The 22,502-nt window shown below is 47.7% G+C and overlaps 1 protein-coding gene across 3 annotated transcripts in view; it reads left to right on the top strand.

Annotated features, from left to right (window-relative positions):
* LOC111852194 (roundabout homolog 2-like) overlaps positions 1 to 22,502 on the top strand; it is a 102,827-nt gene that overhangs the window by 65,298 nt on the left and 15,027 nt on the right. Inside the window, exons 4-19 of one of the 3 annotated variants that reach the window (XM_023827785.2) lie at positions 437 to 594; positions 1,444 to 1,564; positions 2,042 to 2,180; positions 3,606 to 3,742; positions 5,874 to 5,885; positions 6,432 to 6,556; positions 8,101 to 8,272; positions 9,958 to 10,163; positions 11,825 to 11,906; positions 13,121 to 13,286; positions 13,664 to 13,830; positions 14,491 to 14,612; positions 18,873 to 19,104; positions 19,540 to 19,664; positions 20,402 to 20,573; positions 21,764 to 21,940. In XM_023827785.2, coding sequence (XP_023683553.2) covers positions 437 to 594; positions 1,444 to 1,564; positions 2,042 to 2,180; positions 3,606 to 3,742; positions 5,874 to 5,885; positions 6,432 to 6,556; positions 8,101 to 8,272; positions 9,958 to 10,163; positions 11,825 to 11,906; positions 13,121 to 13,286; positions 13,664 to 13,830; positions 14,491 to 14,612; positions 18,873 to 19,104; positions 19,540 to 19,664; positions 20,402 to 20,573; positions 21,764 to 21,940 — 2,313 coding nt within the window. The remainder of the gene's footprint in view (positions 1 to 436; positions 595 to 1,443; positions 1,565 to 2,041; positions 2,181 to 3,605; positions 3,743 to 5,873; positions 5,886 to 6,431; positions 6,557 to 8,100; positions 8,273 to 9,957; positions 10,164 to 11,824; positions 11,907 to 13,120; positions 13,287 to 13,663; positions 13,831 to 14,490; positions 14,613 to 18,872; positions 19,105 to 19,539; positions 19,665 to 20,401; positions 20,574 to 21,763; positions 21,941 to 22,502) is intronic. The other 2 variants (XM_072702087.1, XM_072702088.1) reach the window with 2 other exon arrangements.

Here is a 22,502-nt window from a genome sequence, read left to right as displayed (position 1 = left end):
CGAGCTTTTGTGTCGCAGGAATTCCGTTCGTTTCATTCATGCAATTACTCAGCCCACAATAAGCCGCACCTTTCAATTTACATCAGATCGCATTTTAACACATTTCTAAGTCATAAATTTTCTTTGTGCTACTTGTCCCTTTTTCCATCCTTCCGTTCATCATCCTCCTGTTTTCTCTCATTTCTCTTTTTTTTTCTCTGTCCCTGTCAAACTCAGCCTTCGTGTCCATTTCTTGGGTAAAGCAGCTGAAATCCTGAGCAGAACGAATAAATAAAGACACAAATGACTCAGGCGAGTCGCCACATAGGTGATGCATTTCTGTGAGGATGTAGTGGACAGGGACTTGCAGAGCTGCTGTCTTTGTTACATTAGTGTCTTCTCGTGACCTTTCATCCCCTCTTTTTCTGTTTTCTTCCTTTTTCGTTTTCCTCTGCAGTTCTTCGTGACGACTTCAGGCAGAACCCCTCGGACGTGGTGGTGGCGGTGGGGGAGACGGCCGTTTTGGAGTGCCAGCCCCCCCGGGGGCACCCAGAGCCCACCACGTACTGGAAGAAAGACAAGGTGCGCATGGAGGATAAGGACGACAGAGTCACGGTGAGTGTGTGCGTGTGTGTGTTTAAATTCACTGGGAGCCCATGCCAAACGCTGCAAGTTCAAACGCTGTCACCGAATCCATGGATAAACTGCAAATAAACAGCTTAAGCTGCAGACACTTTACGCTCCATTGCAGTTATTTACAGACTTGCCCACAGCATTTAAATGATGCTGTTTTTTAACAGGCTGGCTGTAAATTTCTGGCTGCTGGCAGCTCTGCACCCAAGAAAGTGTCTTGTTTCACATGCCTTCAAAGTGATGACTGATGTTTGCTGAATATATGCTCAGAACAATATAAACACCTGCTGAAAATGTGTTAAACACCTGCTAAATACCTGTTAAATGCCTGCTGAAGATGGGTAAATACCTACCAAATACCTGTTAAATACCTGCTGAAATATGTTAAGTACTTGCTGAATACATGTTAGATACCTGTTAAATACCTACTGAAAATGTAATAAGTACCTGGTAAATATATACACACAGACAGATAGACAGACGGACATACAGACAGACAGATAGATAGATTGATAGATAGATAGATAGATAGATAGATAGATAGATAGATACTAGTTTTTTTTAGGACCTGCTAATAATATAATTACCAAGTCACATATTCTACAATCAAATAAGCAGGCAAACAGAAATTCTAGGCAGCAAATATGTCACAGTTCTGCCTAAATGTTGGCCTGTGCTGTAAACAGGACTACGCAGACCATGTTTTTTGTCACGTTACTGTGTCTGGTTATCAGTAATTCATTGAATGTTTCGGTCGCTCTGGTATTTTGTGAGGGCATTTAATGAGCTGGGCTGAACCACCACTGTCTGTTTTCCACACCAACCCGGCAGATCCGTGGGGGGAAGGTGACGATCACTAGTGCCAGGCGTAGCGACTCCGGAATGTACACCTGCATGGCCGTCAACATGGTGGGCGAGCGGGAGAGCGAGGCAGCCCAGCTGTCCGTGTTCGGTGAGGACCCCAGACTCAGCCGTCCGCTGAGGGCCTGTCTTAAAATGTCCAACTGGGAAAGGGGGTAAAGAGTCAGTCCATGAGTTGTTCAACTGTCATGTACTTGGTCCCAAACATCTCAGGAGGCCAGGGAGCCCTGCTGTTCTGTCTGTGATTGTGATACCAAACCTAAATCGTTGTAGTTGTTTTAGAGTAATGTTACTAAGCAACAGGGGAAAAAAATATGATCATGCCGCTCTTGTTCTCATTCCAGAAGGCACCCTCTATTCGGATGCCATGTCTATGCTTTGAACGGTAACATTATATAGGTTTATTTCCCAGTAATTATAGTGCAGTGAGCCCCTTAACTGCTGGTTGATTAATACTTGGGATGGCTCTGACGAGCACTGTATGGGGGGGGGGCTTTAGGTGGCCTTCAAATTTCCATGGAGACCATTTATGATACCCCCCCACGCCATACGCCCACTTTTTTCCCAGAGAGGCCCAGTTTCCTGCGGAGGCCCACCAATCAGGTAGTGCTGGTGGAGGAGAGTGTAGAGCTGCGGTGCCAGGTGCAAGGCGACCCACTGCCCACAGTGCGCTGGAAGAAGGACGACACCGAGGTGCCACGCGGCAGGTCGGTGCGCGTGATCGAGCCGCGCGTCTGTCGCTGTCTGTGTATGCCCCCTAGCCATCCTCTCCCCATTGGGGCTGCATCCTATTGCGCCGTTTTGGCTGTGTGGTGATTCGGTGCATGCTGATTTGCTGCATGTTGATTCACTGTATGCTGATTCGCTGCATGGTATTTCACTGTTTGATGATTCGTTGTGCGGTGATTTTCTGCGTGCTGATTTGCTGCATGCTGATTTGCTGCGTGCTGATTCACTGTATGCTGATTCGCTGCATGGTATTTCACTGTTTGATGATTCGTTGTGAGGTGATTTTCTGCGTGCTGATTTGCTGCATATTGATTTGCTGCGTGCTGATTCACTGTTTGATGATTCATTGTGCGGTGATTTTCTGCGTGCTGATTTGCTGCATATTGATTTGCTGCGTGCTGATTCACTGTTTGATGATTCGTTGTGCGGTGATTTTCTGCGTGCTGATTTGCTGCATATTGATTTGCTGCGTGCTGATTCACTGTTTGATGATTCGTTGTGCGGTGATTTTCTGCGTGCTGATTTGCTGCATATTGATTTGCTGCGTGCTGATTCACTGTGTGTAATTCGCTGCATACTCATTCGCTGTGTAGGCCCAGCTGAACAGCGTGCATGCTTGTTGGAACGTGTATGTTTGCTTGTCGACTGGGGCTAATCCAGGCTAACTGATCCCCCTCCCACAGCTGGCTCATGTGGGGTCGCCTTCGATCACCACCCCCCCCCCCCTCTCCCCCCCATGGTGTGAGATGGGGGTATCGCTGTCGGGCTGAGGAGGTGGACCTGAGTGGGGTCAAGTCTCCCAGTTCCCAGGCTGACTTCTTGCTCCTGGCCATGATGCTATCAAACCTGAGCTAAATGGCCAAATCACCATGGAATTTATAATTTATGTGCAATTTATATTAGGAAATTATGTATTATAGCACAATTTGTGCTAACTGTTCATGTGCGAGATCTGTAGCTCGACACTCCTCCGTTTGGGTTTTTTCTGGGTCAGATCAAACTCTGAACCTTGAGACCAGGTCTTGCCCAGAGATGGTGTGTTTCTGTTCTGAGTGATTCGGATGTTGACCATCGCTGGCTTATTGGATTGGCTGCCCTGTATCCTGCTCAGCCACGAGGACTCGATTCTGGGCACGACCCCCGACCATCACAGGGAACTGAGTCACCGTGTCCCCAGGAGGACCTGTGGAGACTCTGCCATCCGGCGGCACAGTGCTGCATCGGATGTAATTCTGCAAGGCGGGCCGGCTCCAGACCCATTGGCACTGGAGAACTCAGCTACAGTGAATAGGCTTTAAACCTGCGTCCATGTGCCGACTGGCTGTTTGCTCACCGCCCCCCAAAAAATGGCATTTTAAACACATGCAAACTCAGACCAACCCCCCCCCCCCCTCCCCCACCAGGTACGAGATGAAGCAGGAGCGTGACGAGCACGTGCTGCGCATCCGGAAGGCTCTGGTGGCTGACCAGGGTCGCTTCACCTGCGTGGCTGAGAACCGTGTGGGGAAGGCGGAGACGGAAGCCACCATCACTGTCAGGGGTGAGTGACCTCTGACCTTTAACCTGTAACCCTCTGCAAGTAACCGGTATGGACAACAACAAAAAGCATCCCATAATCTCATGAATAAGGTTTAAGTATTATAGATATAAAATATGATACATATTTAATGTAAAATTGTACAATAATGGATCATATATAGCATAAATATGATTTTAATTTATAATATATAAACAAAAACCTAATGAAGATATACGATATATAATTATATACAATTTAGCATCTAGATAGTGGATTTATATGAGCTGTTACCCAGCTTGATGAAAAGATCACAGAGATCTCTGCCCCCCCGGCTTGTAAAAGCCGCTTAATCTTCATGTCTGTGCCATGAGTACTGCACTCTGGACTCGCAGATCTACTGTAGTTTTTCCAGGTTCTGTCTGGCTCAGGCTGATATCGATCCGCTTGATAGTTTCTATTTTGTGTGGGGACTGGGGCGTGAAGGTGAACGCAGAGAGACCCCCCCCTCCACCCTCCCCTTGGGTCATCCCGGCCCGAATATGGGGTTATGAGGAGGGTCAAGTCACTGTCAACAAAAACCAGCAATTGATTGAGATTGAGGGGCAAGGGGAGTTGGGGGGGGGGGGGGTGTGCTTTACGGTGCTTGAGCTCCGTTGATTCTGGTTTGATTTGGAGGTGCATGTTTGGAGCCGTGACTTTCCTCTTCTGTGACTGACGGCGAAATAGCCGCGTTACAAACATGCTTATTTTGAGTGGAGTGGAAGCCATCCAAATTTTAGCCATTTTTTTTAGTTAGGGATGGAGCTTCCAGTATGTTCGAGCCTGTCAAATACCCCAAATCCCCCCTACCCCCTCCCCCCCCCCGACTCCTCTTATAGCGTGTCACAGTTGGCTGACATGCCCTGTCGGCTCTATTGCACAAAAGCTGGAAGGTTCATGAAAATGTACTTTTATGCTACACTCACTGCCCTCCGGGCTCCAGTGGGTCTCAGTGTGTGCATGTGTGTGTGTCTGTGTCTCAGATATACTTTACCAGATATACATACCAAATGTCCCCACAATGTGATAAAAACCTGTTATTTTGATGTTATGGGGACCATTTTTTCAATCCCCACAATGGGGGATTCAGTTTTATGAAAATCTGTGTCAAAAAAATGCCGAAAGACTTGTATTTTGTTTGGTTCCTTATGGTTAAGGTTATGGCTGGGTCGGGGTTAAGGTTCTCATTGTTGGGATAAGGGATCTGCTGATAGAAATGAATGTACGGTCCTCACAAAGATATAATTACAAACCTCTGTGTGTGTGTGAGCGGGTGAGTATGTGGGAGTGCAGGGGGGGGAGGAATAGGAGGGATAACAATGGTGCATGATGCAGGCAGACAGGATGGTAAGGCTTGATAAAATAACCTTCAATTTCAAGCATTTTTAAATAATAGATTTATATGGCGCTGGAGTTCACTCACTCCCACAGCAGAGGGAGGGTGAGGTCTTTTTGCACAAACAGAGAGAGGAGAGAGAGAGAAAGAAAATGGACAGACAGAGGAGGGTGCTGGGAGAACGGTTTTCAGACACCAGCGCTAAATGTTGCCATTGTGTTCTTGAGCACAGCTCTAAAGCTCAGCTGCTCTGGCGAAATTCAGAGTGAGACAAACTGAACCACATAAAAGGTGGCCGGGTGAGATGGATGTCCAGAGAGAGAGAATCACTCAGACGCTATTGGTATGAGAGATATTAATGGTGCGTGAGCTTCTGATATTACCCACCAGGTGGCACTATGCTCCTAGCAGGAATGTTGAGCTTCCTTAAGAGGAAAGAGTAAGGCGTAGCTGGCCAGTCAAAATGAAGTGGCGGAGCCCCGATCATTACACAGGAATGCGTCATCGTCCTGGTGAAAATTAGCGGGATTGCCTTATGAGGCTATTTTGGCAATATTTAGTCTTCAAAGATTAATCGCAGCAAAGCATCCCAGCATGCCCTGGGGCAGGGTGTACCTTCATCCTCTCCACTGCTGCCCCCTTCTGGGGCTATGTCATATGCGACATGTCATTCTTTCTGAATTTTGTTTTCCCTTTTTCTTGTCCTCCTTGTGTTCTTTCTGTCGTCCATTTCCTCTGCTTGTGTTCTTCTCCCACCCGCCATTGTTGTCTGTCCAGCTCGCCCCGTGGGTAAGTACCCATCCTCTGACAGGCCGCGTCCTGCATGGACCTCGCACAAACACGCACGCACGCTCACCCCACCCACTCACATGCGCTTCAGTCACCCGCGCCTCTGTGCCCGTTCGGCCGACTGATCCACATCCATCGCATTGGTGGGTGTGCCATCTTCCCCGCCACCCCGGGCCTGTGTCCCGTTCTGCGAGGCAGAGCGTTACGTGTGTAGGACCTGTGAAATGTGTGCGGGTTTTTTTTTTTCTTGCAACAGCCACGAGTGAGCAATTCTTGTTAATGCGACAAGCCTAGAGTAGGGCATGATCTCTCCCGACGACATGAATGAGAAGTGGGTACTGATCTGCTTCCCGAAGGAGGAAAATATACAAGAGGTGTCTCTTTGGCAGATCCAGGTGCATGCTGTCCTTCCCTGTGGTTCTGACCCTGTTGGTTGGCCCGATCTTCTGTGCAGTGCCTGTCAGTGAAGTCCCTATCCCCTTCAGATGGTCTCCCCACTAGCTGTACAGTAATGGGAGCTGTGATGTGTTTGACCCTTGACCTCAGCTGCACCGCAGTTTGTGGTCCGTCCGCGGGACCAAATCGTGGCACTGGGGCACATGGCCATCTTCGCCTGCGAGACCAAGGGGAACCCCCAGCCCACTGTCTTCTGGCAAAAGGACGGGAGCCAGGTAATGTATTTGTGCCAGCCAGTCACCTGTCAGTCACCTGTCAATTACTCATCAGTCACCTACCAATTACCTGTCAAATCACCTGCCACCCGTCAGTCACTCACATGTCAATCCCTCACCTGTCGTCTGATTCCAACCTGTCAATCACTCACTTGTTATTCATCTGCAACCTGTCAATCACTCACTTGTTATTCATCGGCAACCTGTCAATCACTAACCTGCCAATCACTGACCTTTAATTTGTATGCTACCTGCCTGTCATCTGTGATCAATACCTGACTGACACCTGGATGTATGTATGTGTATGTGTGTGTCTGTCTGTCTGCCTGTGTTCAGAAGAATTCCACCAAATGCCCCCGCCCCAAACCAAAGCAACCATTATCTGCACTTACAGACTCATGCCCACCCCCCATTTATGTCCCCTTATATGCAGCCCTTTCTGTGGACACACCCAACCCTCCATAGTGCCGTGCCCCCCCTTTTTGTCAAATGTTGTGACTTTTGCCTATTTGTTTGTTTGTGTGTTCTTTGTCTGTAAAGAATGGCTAGTGTTGTAGGATGCATGTATAAATACACAAAAACAACTAAAGATAAAAACAATAATAGCTTGCATACCCCGACGGATTATGTTTGTGCAGTAAACAAAACACCCCTTGTCCCATCTCTGTCTCTCATGGTCGACATTAGGAGAGGCGCAGCAAATAACGAACGAAAGCACTAATTAAGTCATTCAGCCAATGTAAGGGAAGCCTTTGTGTCTCACTTGGACGTAATGAAGTGGACATCTATCAGCCTCTGAGTGGGGTGGGGGTAATTAAAAAAACAACATCATTAGCTGCATTAAGGCCATTAGCTGTAATTGAATCAGGCTGATGTCTTCCTTTTTTATCCCATCATTCTGTTCTGAGAATGAAATGAAAATGTCTTCTTGATGCAATCGTCGGAGAGGAAATACGGCTCTGAGATGCTGGGTAGGGGAGGTTTTGGTCGCTGTCAGAAACCCCCCAGCTGTCCCCCTACCCCCATACCCCACCCCAACATTGGCTGTCTGCGTCAAGCCCCTGGCTTTAATTAATTACCAGCTTCTCCTAAATTGATTAAGCCCCGCGAACTGCTTTTTTCACCTTGAGTTGCTCCACTTTGAATCGAATTTGAGCGTTCGGAGTGAGAGGCAGGGGGGGGGGGGGGCGCAGGCAGGGAGGGAGACTGACACGAGTACTGGTATCTGTAAGCGCGAAGCGAGCAGAAAGGGACGCTGGGGCCGGCTTCCATGAGTAGGAGCTCATTCCACTCGGACTGCCTGGTGTTCCTCATTACGGTGATTCCAATTTCTGTGACCTTCAGCGTAGCCCTGGGAGGTAGGCTCAGTAAACAGCCAATCAGTGCAAGGACTGGCTTTAAAGGTACAGTGTTTGTCCTGTAGTTGACTGTAAGGGGGGGTTCATTATGCATGGTATATATATGTCTGTACAGGTGTGTTCCGTACATGCTTCCGTGCAATATGTGTGCTTACATGTCTGACTCCTTTCTCCTTTTTCTTCCAGAATCTTCTGTTTCCCAGCATGCCCCAGCAGACAGACAGCCGCTTCTCTGTGTCCCCCAGTGGGGAACTCACCATCGCAGCTGTGCAACGCGCCGATGCCGGCTACTATGTCTGCCAAGCCCTGACGGTGGCTGGCAGCATCATGGCCAAGGCACAGCTGGAGGTCACTGACGGTGAGGCCACACCCCCAGTGCAAAGCCACACCCATTACACACAACCACACCCACCATGAATAGCCACACCCCTTATCTATGGCAGCCGCACCCAATGGCTTTTGCAGGGAGGGCTGAGCCCCTAAAAAATGCTTCTGAATTCCCCCCTTCCCCAGGGCAAACCTACCGTTATCCACAATCACATACTCACGGTCCCGCCGTAGTGTCTCGGCCCCTGAAAGTCTTCCCATATCTCCCCCCTTATGGGCAGCCCTGTCTGCAGACACACCCAAACCCCCATTTTGCCACGCCTCCTCTGTGTCATGTGACTCACTGACTTTTGCCTACTTGTCATTGTGCTTGACTTATCAATTGCATTGCCTACATACAAACACACATACGGATAAATGTATCATCATTCTGCAGACAAAGTTTCCTTTGTATGCTTTTTATTTTGCTACGTGGGGCGTGTGACTTCAGTGATTTCAGAGCTGGAGGATGGGGCCCTTCCAAGTCCACAGGTGGTGACACCTTCAAATCTCCACTCCCCGCTGGACAGGGTCATTACCCTAAGTGCCAGCGCCCGCCTGTGGCAGGATGGCAGCTAATGTCTGTTTTTTTTCCCCTCCTTTTTGGCTGCCTCTCTGAGAGGCCACTTAATTTAATATCTACTCAAGCCTGGGAAAGGCGATCGTCGTCCTTGAATCCTGATACCGGCGAATGGGCCGGCGAGTGTGTAATGGAGAACGTGAATGAGCACCAGCGGAGGCTGCGTGCGAACGCCAGCAGGTCGCCTTCGTCTGTAGGGTCCACTCCAGACTCTCTAAGGCGGAACTTGTGGATTCATAACCCCATCCCACCAGATAACCTAAAACCTCAACACCTCTTACGCTGGGCCTACAAAGCACATTTATTTTTGTTCAGATGAGATTGCCTAGTAGGGGGACTGGAATATGTTGAGAATACTCCTTAATTAGGCCCTCAGGACTGACATCATCTGCCACACCTTCTGCTAATGATCCTGGGCGTGGGGGTTTCAAGGTTGTATTTATTTACTCACTCTTTTTGCATGTCTAAATATAGCTCTGGGTCGTTAAAGCATCTTTCATGGGGGTTGGGGGGGGGGCAGCTAACCCTCTCTGTATAGCCTGGGCGGGGCGTTTAGGTCGGGTGGGGGGATTTCACAAATTAAGCTACCAACGTTAGGTGCTGAAATCTGCCAGATGTGGCATTCCGGTTTAGGGACTGCCTGAAATCATTCGAGCTCACATCCCCTGTTATTTTATGATTGGCCAGCAGATTAATGAACTTTGCTCTGCACTGGGTATGAAACGCGGCCACACCATCGGAGAGAGTGCAAAGCTGCTGCGGTCCCCTGCCACTAATTAAAGGATTTTGGAGCTTTAAAACTACAATAAATTGCACAGCTGCAAGGTAACAGCCAGGCAGACATGGTAAGAACGCTAGCAGGAAGTGATGAAACCTCAGATTCCACATCAGTGGGTGCGGTCACATGGGTTGCCAGGGGCTTCCTCATTTCCCAGAATACACAGGGTGCTTGTAGCCTTGTGGTGTCATTATGAGCCATGAGGAAGGGAGCAAAAAATGTGTGGCGTTTTCAAAGCAATCAGCACAGCACACTGCATGGTATCGGTGTCTACTCACCTCAGAAACCATCTTGTGCCCACCTCCCCTCCCCACCGCAGCAATGACAGACAGGCCGCCGCCCATCATCCGGCAGGGCCCGGCCAATCAGACGCTGGGTGTGGACGAGGTGGCACTGTTGCGGTGCCAGGCCTCGGGGGACCCTTCGCCCGCCATCAGCTGGCTGAAGGATGGCATCAGCCTGCCCGGTCACGACCCTCGCCTGTCCCTGGTGGAGCTGGGCAGCCTACAGATCCACAACACTAAGGTGGGTCGGGGAGGACTGAGCACAGAACTGCAGCAGGGCCCTTACTAGTATCTGTAGTATGCTACACAGTAGTATGCTATAGTTATACTGTGCAAAATATCCATGCTACAGTAAGTACTATATGCTACAGTTATACTGTGCCAAATACCCATACTATTGTATGTACTATATACTACAGTTATACTGTGCAAAATATTCATGCTACAGTATGTACTATATACTACAGTTATACTGTGCCAAATACCAATACTATATTATGTACTGTGTACTACACTCACACAGTACAGGTCACTGCTTCTGCTTGTGCATTTTCTTGGCAGTAGGTACACAGCAGTGGTCTATACCATGCCCTTTCTTTCCTTTCTCTCATCCGCTCAGCTCCACCTGCTCTATCTCCTCTTCCTCCATCTCTTCTCTCTGCATTACATTTAAAATGTTGCCTTTCGGTGTCACCTGAGACAGGGATAGGGAGGCAGTGAGAAATTTCCAATGATGGCGAGACATAACTCATATGGACAAGGGCAATTATGTACCTCATAAGGAGATGAAAAGGGGATATTGATCTCCGTAAAGTATCTGAAGCTGCCGTTTAGTCAGAGGGGAATACTGATGTGACTCAGACACACGCACTCAGGCATGGATTAAACACAGACTCACCGTCACAGACAGATAAACACAGTTCATATGTTCCTATCATTATGGGGACTCTTCTATCTATCACTCATGGACATAACCCCGACTAAGATAACCATAACCCTAACCCTAACCCTAACCCTAACCCAGCCCTAACCTTAACCATAAGTAACCAAACAAAATACTATACTTTTTGCTGTTTTAGTTTTTTTATTTTATTCAAAGATTTTTTATAAAATTGAGGTTTACATTGTGGGGACCTGAAAAATGTCCCCTCCAGCTAAAAAGTAGCAGGTTTTACCATATTATATGGTAAATACAAGCCCTCACAGACAGACACATTCACAGACAGACAGTCATAGACAGACACACCCAGTCAAGCATGGTTTAAACATAGACACACGCAAATACAGATACACACAGATGCACACTAACACACACAAGGCAGAAGCACACACACACACACACACACACACACGCTTGCTCACAGAGACACAGACGCAGAAACACACGCAAAATAATAATGTCGGCCATGTGCTCCTCCACAGCCCCTCCCACTTAAACCTCCATTACTCTTGTCAGAGCTGCCAGTGGCTGATGTTTTATTTAATAAATGAGGGGGAGACATGAGGCTGGAAACCACACATGGTGGAGGGGGGGACATGGTGGGGGGGTGGATGGGGTAGCAGAGCAGCTGTCAGTGGGGATCCAGCATGTTTCAGCAGCCTCCCCTAAATGAATTATCACAACGTCATTGCGGTCAGCAAATGAAATTTATCTACGAAAAATTAAGGTCAGCACTTTCATCGTAGACCTACTCCCTCCCCCATCCCGCTCTTTCTAAAAGCAGACAGGGGCAGAGTAGGTTAATGCGTTTCTGGTGTTACGCTTCCTTCGCTGGCTCCAGTCGGCGAAACCCGAAAGCCAATGGCAGCCAAAGGACTTTCACAGTTGGGGTGGGGCGGGCATTAGCCAGCTCAACTGCAGTACGATTGGCTGCATTGCTTTGATTGACATTTCTCTTGCAGCTGTCGGACTCAGGGATGTATACCTGTGTGGCTGGCAGCTCTACTGGGGAGACCACCTGGAGCGCATTCCTGGAAGTGAGAGGTATGCTGGCATGCAGAAATGCCTCACACACACACACACACACACACACATGTTTGTATTTATATCTTTGTGGGGACTCTCCATTCATGTCTATGGGGAAAACCCTAATCCCAACAATGACACCCTTAACCCCCACCCAGCCCTAACCTTAACTATAAGTAACCAAACAAAATACAAAGCTTTTAAACCTTTTTAGGTTTTTAATCGCAGTCACGGATTTTGATGACAAATGAGTTTCCCCTTGTGGGGACCAAAAAATTGATCGGCACAACATCAAAATAACAGGTTATTATCACATTGTGGGGACATTTGGTCCCACACACACATTATGAAGGGACTAGCCATTGACTCCCATTGTGCGTTTATAGAAACCATTCAGCATAGCACTGCTGAATCGATCCATCATGCTGTTATATAGCCCTCCTGTTGGCTTTAACAAGTCATTCTCCACTGACCTCTCTGTTTAACAAGGTGCTTTGGCCACAGGACCACCACTGACAGGATGTTTTTTGTCTATTGCACTGTTCTTTACAAATTCCCAATACTGTATTGTGTGGGGACGCCAGGACAGTGGCTGTTTCGGAGATACTGGGATCCCCGAGCCCAGTGCCCTCCATTGCTCCACGTGGGTCTGATGTTCTAATGTTATCCATGCAGTAACAACACCTCTTGACCCTGTCTGTGTGCTGCATGTATTCCGCTGCAGTCTCATAATTTATTGCTTGGGGGAACAAGCTGTTTGAGAAGATGTAGCTAGAGGCCACTGAGCATAGACACTGGGTGTACGGTGCTAGAAAGTTTGTGAATCCTTTAGAACTCACTCTGTTTCTGCATTAATGACTTAAAATGTTGTCTAAAACTAGACAAAGAAAATCCAATTGAACAAATGACATAAAATATATTTGTTCCTCTATTCATTGAGGAAAATGATCCAATATTTATTTATATATATTTGTGTGTGGGAAAAAGTTTGTCAGTAATCCCCCATGTGCAGCAATGGCTTCAAGCTAAACATTTCCATTAACTGTTCATTAGTCCTGCACATTCCTCCTTACAGAACAACTTCAATTCAGGGATGTTGGTGAACTTCCTCACTTGCAATTCTAGCAATGCAAAGGTGTGTGTGTATGTGTGTGTCTGCCTGCATGCATGTGTCTGCGATTTTCAAAAAGATTCATAATTTCACATATTTCCAACCCCCGCCCCCCTTCCAGAATCTGGTGGGGCCACTCCTTCCGCTCCCTACGATGCCAGCGAGCTCCCTGGACCCCCGTCCAAGCCGCAGGTCACCGATGTCACCAAGAGCAGCGTGTCGCTGTCGTGGCAACCTGGGCCAACGGGGGCGTCGCCCATCTCGCTATACATCATCGAAGCATTTAGGTTTCTGCTCGCATTTTCCTCAAATCAATCAATCAATCAATCAATCAATCAATCAATTAATCTATCTATCTATCTATCTATCATCGTGTTATGTTTTGTTTTATATTATGTTGTGTTATGTTTGTTATGTTCATATTCAATTAATTCAATTAATCGAATATGAACATAACACAATTCCACTAGCGATGGGTTTCATCAGAATGTAACCCCATCCTAAGTCGAGGAGCATCTGTAGATAGATGTTTCAAGGTATTTCCCCTTTAAGTAGACTTATTTAGCTATGAGATTGATCAGAGGATTGGCTGACTTACTGACAGATTAATTAACTAATTGTTTAATAGGCTGACGGATCCACTCAATGCCTCTTTGCCTTTCAGCCAGTCGGTGAGTAACAGCTGGCAGACGGTGGCGGAGCGTGTTAGGGCCACACAGCACACGGTGCGCGGCCTGCGGCCCAACACCATATACCTGTTCATCGTGCGCGCTGCCAGCTCCCGGGGCCTGGGGGGCCCCAGCCCCGTGTCCCAGCCAGTCCGCACGCAGGGTGGGTCTGGCCACAGCCGAGGGGAGGGGGCTGCTGGAAACCACAATGCTAAGAGGCAGGAGGCAGTTGGAGTAGCTCGACAATTAGAGCATTGTAATCATAAAGCAAAAGTTGTGGGTTTAAATCCTGTGAATCGCACGTAAATTGTAACTGTTGTTTCTACGGTAAGTTGGTTTGGATAAAAGTATCATAAAAATTAAATGCACTAGCCAAAATTTGGACATGCCTACCGATAGAAAGGTTTACTTGTATCATTCGCTTCATTTTAGAATAATTATAGCAATAAAAACTATTAATAACATATATGTAATTATGCACTGGTCAAAAACGTATTAAACAAAAAATTATAATTTTTTGAGGGGCAGCTCTGTGGGTTGGGACTCAGAGGGTTGCTGGTTCAAATCCTGTGGTCAGCAGAACTCTTCCAAATTCATTTCTACTGTGTTTAGGTCAGGTGGCCAGGCCATGTGATGCGACACTATCGCTCTATTTTGTAGGCAGCTTGGCATGTCTCAGCTTTTGAATGGTACTGTATATTAGCCTTAATAAGCGAGTTAGTGCCACAAGCAGATCGACAGGTTATGTGCTTGGTTTTATTCATTTCTTTGTGGAATTCCCATACTGACTCTCACCCTCCCATTATCCCCCCACGCCGATCAGACCCAAGCCCTCCCGCACAAGGTGTGGACCACCGGCAAGTGCAGAAGGAGCTGGGAGAGGTGGTCATTCATCTACATGACCCCCAGGTCGTCAGCGCTACTGCCATCCAGGTTACATGGACGGTGAGTCGCAACCCAATAGATCTCACAGTGATGTGGAGGGGGGGGGGGAGCGAGGTAGAGAGAGGGACAATGCCTGAAGACCCCATTGTGCTGCTATTTGTATAACCTTTATATAAAATTAATATATTTTCATGGCTTTTCTTACTGTTCTGTTTTCTGTGGTTCTGTTCCACTCAATTCCACTCCATTCTGTTCCTTTCCGCTCCATTCTGTTCTCTTCTTTTTTTTACCTTTGACTCTACTTCTTCTGTGTTTCCACATAGAAAACTGTTTCCAAAATTGTTCTATAAAATATATATATTTGGCCAGCTACTAAATCACCAAGAAATAACTCATACCTGAAGCTCTCAACACGTTTTTTAAGTTTTTTTTACATAAATGGAAGAGAGTTGTAATTAATTCTTCACATTTTCCTCTTTTACACCAAAATGACTGCCCTCTTTTTTCTCACTATTCAAAAAGAGCAGCTTAATTGCACCAATAATCCTCCCACACATTCATGCGCACACACACATCACATACTCCCAGCATGGTGAGAATATAGCAGTTTTATATATTCCAGATCAGGGTCATCATCCGAAAATCCAGGGCTGAATTCACAGATGAGGCACAAACCGAAAGCAATCCTTTCTGACTGTACAACAATACGACAGACATCGATAAGAGCTGTCTGTGATGGGCATCAATAAAGGCTGTCTGTGAAGGAAATCTAGGGTATGTGAAGGTCATCTATAGGAGGGTTCTGTGATGGAAATCTATAAGGGCTGTTTGTGACGGAAAATTATAGGAGCGTTCTGTGATAGACATCTATAAGGGATGTCTATGATGAACACCTGCCAGATTTGCCTCTCATGGTTATCTGTAAGGGCTGTCTAAGGACATCTATAAGGACTGTCTTTGAAAGACATCAATAAGGACTGTCTGTGAAGGACATCTATAAGTGCTGTCTGTGAAGGACATCTATTAGGGCTGTCTGTGAAGGACATCTATAAGGACTGACTTTGAAGGACATTTCTAAGGGCTGTCTGTAATTTCTGAATATTAAATGATTGTGCTTCTGCCATGAAAAACAAGGACACACCACCAGCAAATCCCTGGCACACTGATATCAGATATAAATTCTCCACTGCACCCTTGCATTATTAATATTAATATAGCTTGTTTTGTACAGTAGCATGACTGTTTGATCCCGGTTACCCAGCACTGCATACAGAGAACAAAAATGTAGCCTTGATAGAGCCACAGCCTCAGTCTTGATCCCCATTAAGGAGGGTGACACACTTCCTGTCAGCTCATGAACCGTGTCTGACGTGAAGGCATTACTTCCTCCCTGATGCGTGGGCGGATTGAAAGGTACGCTCTGGTGCTTTGGGGATACAGCATCCTCACTGATGACCCACCAGGCACCGCTCCGGGCTGAAGGAGCGCTGAGATTTTGTAGACAAGACCGACGCAGCTCTTCTCCAGGATGCAAGGACCCTCCTTTGGGTGCTGAACGTGCAAGTGCAGGTGCACCTCCCCCCAGATTTATCCTGGGAACCATTGGCGAGTCTAACAGCTTGTACACAATCCACACATCTCTAATTCTGCTGCCGCTAGCGGGATTTTCCTGATGTTTTGACACTTTGGTTAAACGCTCCTTGGACAGGGTCTAAGTTCAGCTCGCTCAGCATTCTGTCCAGACGGTGGGGAGATGCCTGTTTTGCATGTCGAGGCTGTCACGCTTTCCACATGCAGGTCTGACCCGGAAAAATCTGTCCCTCGATTCTGCTGTCTCCTTGGGCTGGCCAGCTCTTCAGTGTCGTGGTCTCCCACTTAGATTTGGATCTGTGATTGTTGTTGAATATTTCCTAGGGCTATGTTGGGAAAAGCACCAGATGAAACTGAATTGAATTGGAGGACCCTGAATGGATCATCCAATCTGCTGATGACCTCACTTGTAAACGAGCCCCCATCACACAGCGCTGTGTTCAGCACACTTGGGTAACAGTCCTACACAGATGGTCCCTGGATGCCCCCCCTCTGTGACTTCACTGGAAGACAGGGGTAGCCTCAGGTGCTGGAGAGGGCCTGATTTCCAAGAGCCATGGTTCACTGTATAACTAAGACAGTTTAGTCTTTATTCCAGTTTAGCTATGGATGGCTGGATGGATGGATCTATCATGGTCTATGTTCTTTGGTGGGTTTGGAAGCTCAGAGCTGTGGACTCAGCATCTGGGGACTCTGATCTCTGCAGATACTGTATGGCAGGGAGCTATGAGCTGATACGGCTGGTTCGGACGAAGACCCTGGGCATCCACTCTCCTCTCTGCTGAGGCCCCGTTTCCCAAGAGGCCATTGGCCATGCCCTCCTTCCGGAACATTCTGCATACTCCGCGAGTGGCACACAGTAGATGTAAATGCTTAGCGTTTAGGTTAGGGGAATAAATCATGCCATTAAACCTCCGCTGTAGATCATCCTTTGTGAAATTAACTGCTTAATGGTTATAATTTAAATCAAACTCAAACCTCGGTTTTGTGGTCTGTCAGTTACTCTCCATTGTCACACGGTCGACATGCTTATACACTAATGTGTAAAAGTCGACGGAATCCACTGCAGCCTTTGTGTTCCTTAATGAAAAATAAAAAAATGCTGTTCATCACAAATCTTATGTCCTTCAGAGAAGGACTATGACTAGCTATTACCAATTTGTTGCTCAGCCATGATCTTAACCGATGGGACTGTACCACCTCCCTGCATACCTGTCAAGTTTTGGATCTTAAAATAAGGGACATTTTCCGGCACCCACCGCGAGCCGCCCCACCACCCCAACCAAGCTCCAGTATCCCTTACATTTTAAGACAGGTGTACAAGAAATCTAAAATAACAACTTGTCATTTACATTTTATTTTCATTACACATTTTCTGTTAATTTCTCATGTTCACTCATGTGGCTCTCTGGCATTCACTAATGACTTATTATACAGATTTGTTGCAGACTTTGTATCCTTGTTGAAGTCGTCACAGAAGGTGAAAGTAACATTGTTTTTGGCACACAGCATTGCCATTTTAACCTCCGCATTTATGACCTGGTTAATGTTGTAAATGACCTGCAGGCTACTGCAGGTGGCAGTTCTCAGAGGCTACTGGCAGTTCAGTTTGGAGAGGCAGAGGAATTTTTTTTAAATGATATTATTATACGGGAGATTTACGGGAAAATACTAATACGGGAGGACGGCGGGAAACAGGGGTAAAATACGGTAGTTTCCCGGCCAAAACGGGAGACTTGACAGCTATGCCTCCCTGATAAACCAGGTGTGACTTCCTGTTCATTACACGGGCACTTCCTGTGAGGGATTGGCATGGAAACGGCGGCAAGATGCACGTCATTTAAGGGCGAACAGCAAAACGCAGCGGGGAGGCAGGAAAACACACATACACACACACACACACACACACACATACACACAGTAACACACACACAGAATCTCATTTATTTTATTAACACTAACTGTGGCGGAGCAATCAGTAAGTAAGAAAAGTAAAGCTTTTATATTCCCGAATCATTCAATTAGGGGATTGTAAACACAAACGGGTAGAGCACTCAGCTGATTTATTCTCCTAGTGAAAACGTATCATTTTATATTCCTCTTAAAAGCCCTGGCCATCTTCTCCCACGGTTTACAGGCCATTACAGTGACTTATTCCTTCGATGCCCACATCCATTAAACTGTACAGGGCAGAGTGCTGCCTTTGGAGCTGCTCGCCGGCGCCCCCTGCCTGTGGACAGCCCCCCTCCCCAATACCAATCACCCGGCTTTGTGATTCATGAAGACGAATCGTGCTGCAGCAGGCATTTTCATTGGAGGACAGCAGAGTTGGGGCCGCTTAGGCGTGCCGCCCTCCTGATGGGCGTTAATTAAGCGGAGGGCGTCGGCCGCGGTGGTGGGACGGGCTGTGAGAGGGATGCACATCTCTGTGGTCGCCATGGTGAAGCCATCCTGGGTTTGGCTACGATCAGGTGACCTGCTGAGACGTGGACTTCTGTCTGGTTCTTCTCTTTTCTGTCCTTTTCTGCTGTTCCCATAACCATTTGTACTTCATACTTTATTTTTACATCCATTCTTGCTCTTCTTACTGTCTGCTTTTCAGCAGTCTATATGTGAGTTACCTTAATGTACTTCCTGTTATGTAACTCCATTAGCTCCGCCCCCTCTGTACATTCCACCTCATCCACACCTTGATTGGTTTTCTCCCTGCAACTTCCTGTTTCCGCTCAGGTGGACCAGCAGACGCGTTTCATTCAGGGCTACCGTGTCCTATACCGCCAGGCCTCGGGCCTTCCGGCCCCCGGGCCCTGGCAGGGCCAGGATGTGACCCCGCCCTCTGAGCGCAGTGTGGTGCTCTCCGGTCTCAGGAAGGGCGTGGTCTATGAGATCAAGGCCCGCCCCTACTTCAATGACTTCCAGGGGGCCGACAGCGAGTCTAAGACGGGCCGCACTGCGGAGGAAGGTGGGGAAGAGGCCTGGATTTCCATCAGATACTGGGATAGTGAACAGTGCTTCAGTGGTTACCAGTGTAATATGTAAAATATAATAGTACAATCTGAGTAAGCAGCATTTAAATATTGTACGCTATACATGGGGGCATCTCTGAATTGCTTGCAATGTGTAATTGTGTGTGTGGATGTGTGCGTGTGTGCTGCCTGGGATAGGCCCCAGCCCCCAGCCCCCAGCCCCCAGCCCCATTACCCTGACCAGGATTGGTGGCTAGACGGTGGACTGATGGATGGATAGTACAGTATCCATGCACTGAAATTGTATATATAATATATCATACACACATACATATAGCTGTGTGAATAGGTCATTCTAATTGGACAGCTGGACACAGTGATGTAATAATGGGTGCTGGACTCAGACTCTGATTGGCTCATTATGCCTCCAGCCCCCAGCGCTCCTCCTCAGCAGGTGACCGTCGTCACCCTGGGGAGCCACAACAGCACTTCCATCAGCATCTCCTGGGACCCCCCACCCGCCGACCACCAGAACGGCATCATCCAGGAGTACAAGGTGCCCCGTGTCCCCCCCCCCCCCAGCCTAAAACAGGGGTCTCCGTGAATTCCTGCAGGGCCAACCGCTTTTGTATCTGCTCAGCAAATCCGCCCATATTAGTGTTTCTGACGCTTTCCGCGGTGATGAAGTGCGTCTCCGGATGCGGCCCGCATTTGTGCTGAGAATTCAGAAACACGCTGTGTTATAGATGTGGTGGACACACAGAGCCCCCCGCGGATAGGGCTGGTAATTAACCACCAGTTGGACCAATCATGTCAGAGGAGAGGTTTGTAATGAAAATTAAAAGCCAGCCGATTCCCAGTTCTCTAGCTACGGAGAGGAAAAGCACACCAGTCTAAAGTCTAAAGCCTGTTACCAAGTGTGTATATGAGTTATCAGAGACTACACCCTTTTCCTGTAAATACAGTGACTTTACTCTGTTTTTACCATGATTCCACTCACCCGTGTTATAACTATTTTGTAACCTGTCTCAGTGTGCTAGGTCTTTTCTCTATTGTCTCCCTCCTTCAGTGTTTAATGTTGCTCGATTTGGGTTTGGACACTAATGTTATTTTCATTGTGATTTTTTTTTTCTTAATAACTATATTAAGACTGTTTTTTGTGCTGTCGGACATCCCTGACTTTCCCTGGCATGTTGTTGCTGATGTCGCGGGACTGACCTTATCAGGTCATAAATAGCCAATCAATTCCCTTTGCTTTAACCTGACTCCTCCCCCCCCCGGCCCCACCCTCAGATCTGGTGCCTGGCGAACGAGACGCGTTTCCACGTGAACAAGACCGTGGACGCCGCCATCCGCTCAGTTGTGCTGGGGGGGCTGCAGCCAGGGGTGCAGTATCGCGTGGAGGTGGCCGCTACCACCAGCGCGGGCGTGGGTGTGCGGAGCGAACCACGACCAGTCCTCATAGGTGAGGGGGGGCAGAGTGGGTGGTTGGGTTAGGTAGTGCAAGAGGTGAGTTTGCTGGAGGAGAGTGAGCAAGACCCACTTCCATTTATATCTCAGTGGTTCATCCTATCTGATCTATTGGTTGTTGGTTCAAGTCCTAGAATCAGCCTTCATTTAGTATCCTCAAAAATATACACCTCAAATCTACTCTATGAGCCAAAGTCCCTTTGCCTAAAGGAATGTGACATATTTTCATGATTGCTATTACATTTTTTTTTACATTTGATTTATTTAATAGATGCTTTTATCCATTTTGGAGATTAACAAGGTCAGACAGTCCCTGGAGCAGCTGGGGGTTACAGGCCTTGCTCAAGGGCCCAAAGGTGACATCATTCAGTTGACTCTAGGATTTGAACCGACGACCTTCTGAGCACAGACACACAGTCTTAGAGCCACGCGCTGCCCCCAATTAATTAGTAATTAAATTGCTGTAATTAAATTTATATTTGCAGAGAAATGATTAACTCTGATTTGTTTATTTAAAAACAGTAATAAGGTCAAAATTAGTTAATGGCTGGACTAATTACAGGACTGAAATGGAGGCCGCCGTTGTAGAAGGAGAGGGCCAGGTGTCTGGGCCCGGGCTCCTGCTGTCCCATTTCTAATCTAATCCCCACAAAAGAGACGTGTAAGATGCTGCAGGAGTGGAGGCTTAATGCGGAGATCAGGGGTTCGCGTTCCACGGCGGGCCGCTGCAGTAATTTCACAGCACGCTGCATGCGTGTAAAGACAGGGCTCCCTCTCCACCTCTCGAGCTGATGGTCACCGGGACCCGTCCGCTCCCTGTCCGCCCCAGTGAGCGGCAGACGCTGCCGCTGTTTATTTGCGTGTGAGACATGATCATTTAGGACACCGTGCTGTGCTCACAGCTGCGCTTTTGCGTCTTTTCTCTTGTTCTGCAGCTGGATGTCTGGCCAGTTGCTTGTTTTTCTTTCATTTTTTTTTTCTCAGTGAGCAGCAGTGTGTCAAGCATATCTGAGCACAGATGTGTTGCACGAAACACACCAATCGTTTTATTAATCGAAGTGAAATCAAAACTGATTATACCAGATTTGTCATTCAGGTACCCATCATGTGTGTGCCATGCCCACTCATTTGATTATACTTCTTTGGAGAATTAATTCCCACGCTCCCACCCCCCTCCCCCGCCAGGTAAAGACTCCAAAGAGGTGGTGTCGGGTGGGGAAGAGAAGAGCAGCCTCTCAGACGTGGTGAAGCAGCCAGCCTTCATCGCTGGCATCGGAGGTGCCTGCTGGATTGTGCTCATGGGCTTCAGCACCTGGCTTTACTGGCGGAGGAAGAAGAGGAAGGGCCTGAGTAACTACGCAGGTGAGGTGGACCAAACCCGAGCGAACCGGAACACATGAGTGTGGGACGGGACCCAAACAAACCAGAACGCACGGATGTGGACAGGACCCAAACAAACCAGAATGCACAGCTGTGGGACTGGACCTGAACAAACTGAAACATACAGGTGTGGGACTAGACACAAACAAACCGGAACACACGGATGTGGGCCTGGACACAAACAAAACGAAACATACGGTTGTGGGACTGGACACAAATAAACCGGAACACGCGGGTGTAGGACTAAACCCAAATAAACCAAAACACACGGGTGTGGGACTGGACCCGAACATACCAGAACATATGGGAACATACAGTACCAAACCACATGGGTGTGGGACCGAAAACAAACACATTGAAACACATGGGTGTGGGGTAGAAATTGAAGATACCGAAACACATGGATGTGGGAAAGGACCCAAACAAACTGAAATACATGGGGGTGGGACAGAACACAAAAAAGCCAGACACACGGGTGTGGGACAGGATCCAAGTAAATCCAGAAGCACAGGTGTGGGTCAAAACCCAAACAATCCCTGATACA

This window comes from Paramormyrops kingsleyae, chromosome 18 (genome assembly GCF_048594095.1).
Source record: "Paramormyrops kingsleyae isolate MSU_618 chromosome 18, PKINGS_0.4, whole genome shotgun sequence".
In the NCBI taxonomy this organism is placed as follows: domain Eukaryota; kingdom Metazoa; phylum Chordata; class Actinopteri; order Osteoglossiformes; family Mormyridae; genus Paramormyrops; species Paramormyrops kingsleyae.
This window is presented reverse-complemented; position numbering and strand designations above follow the sequence as displayed.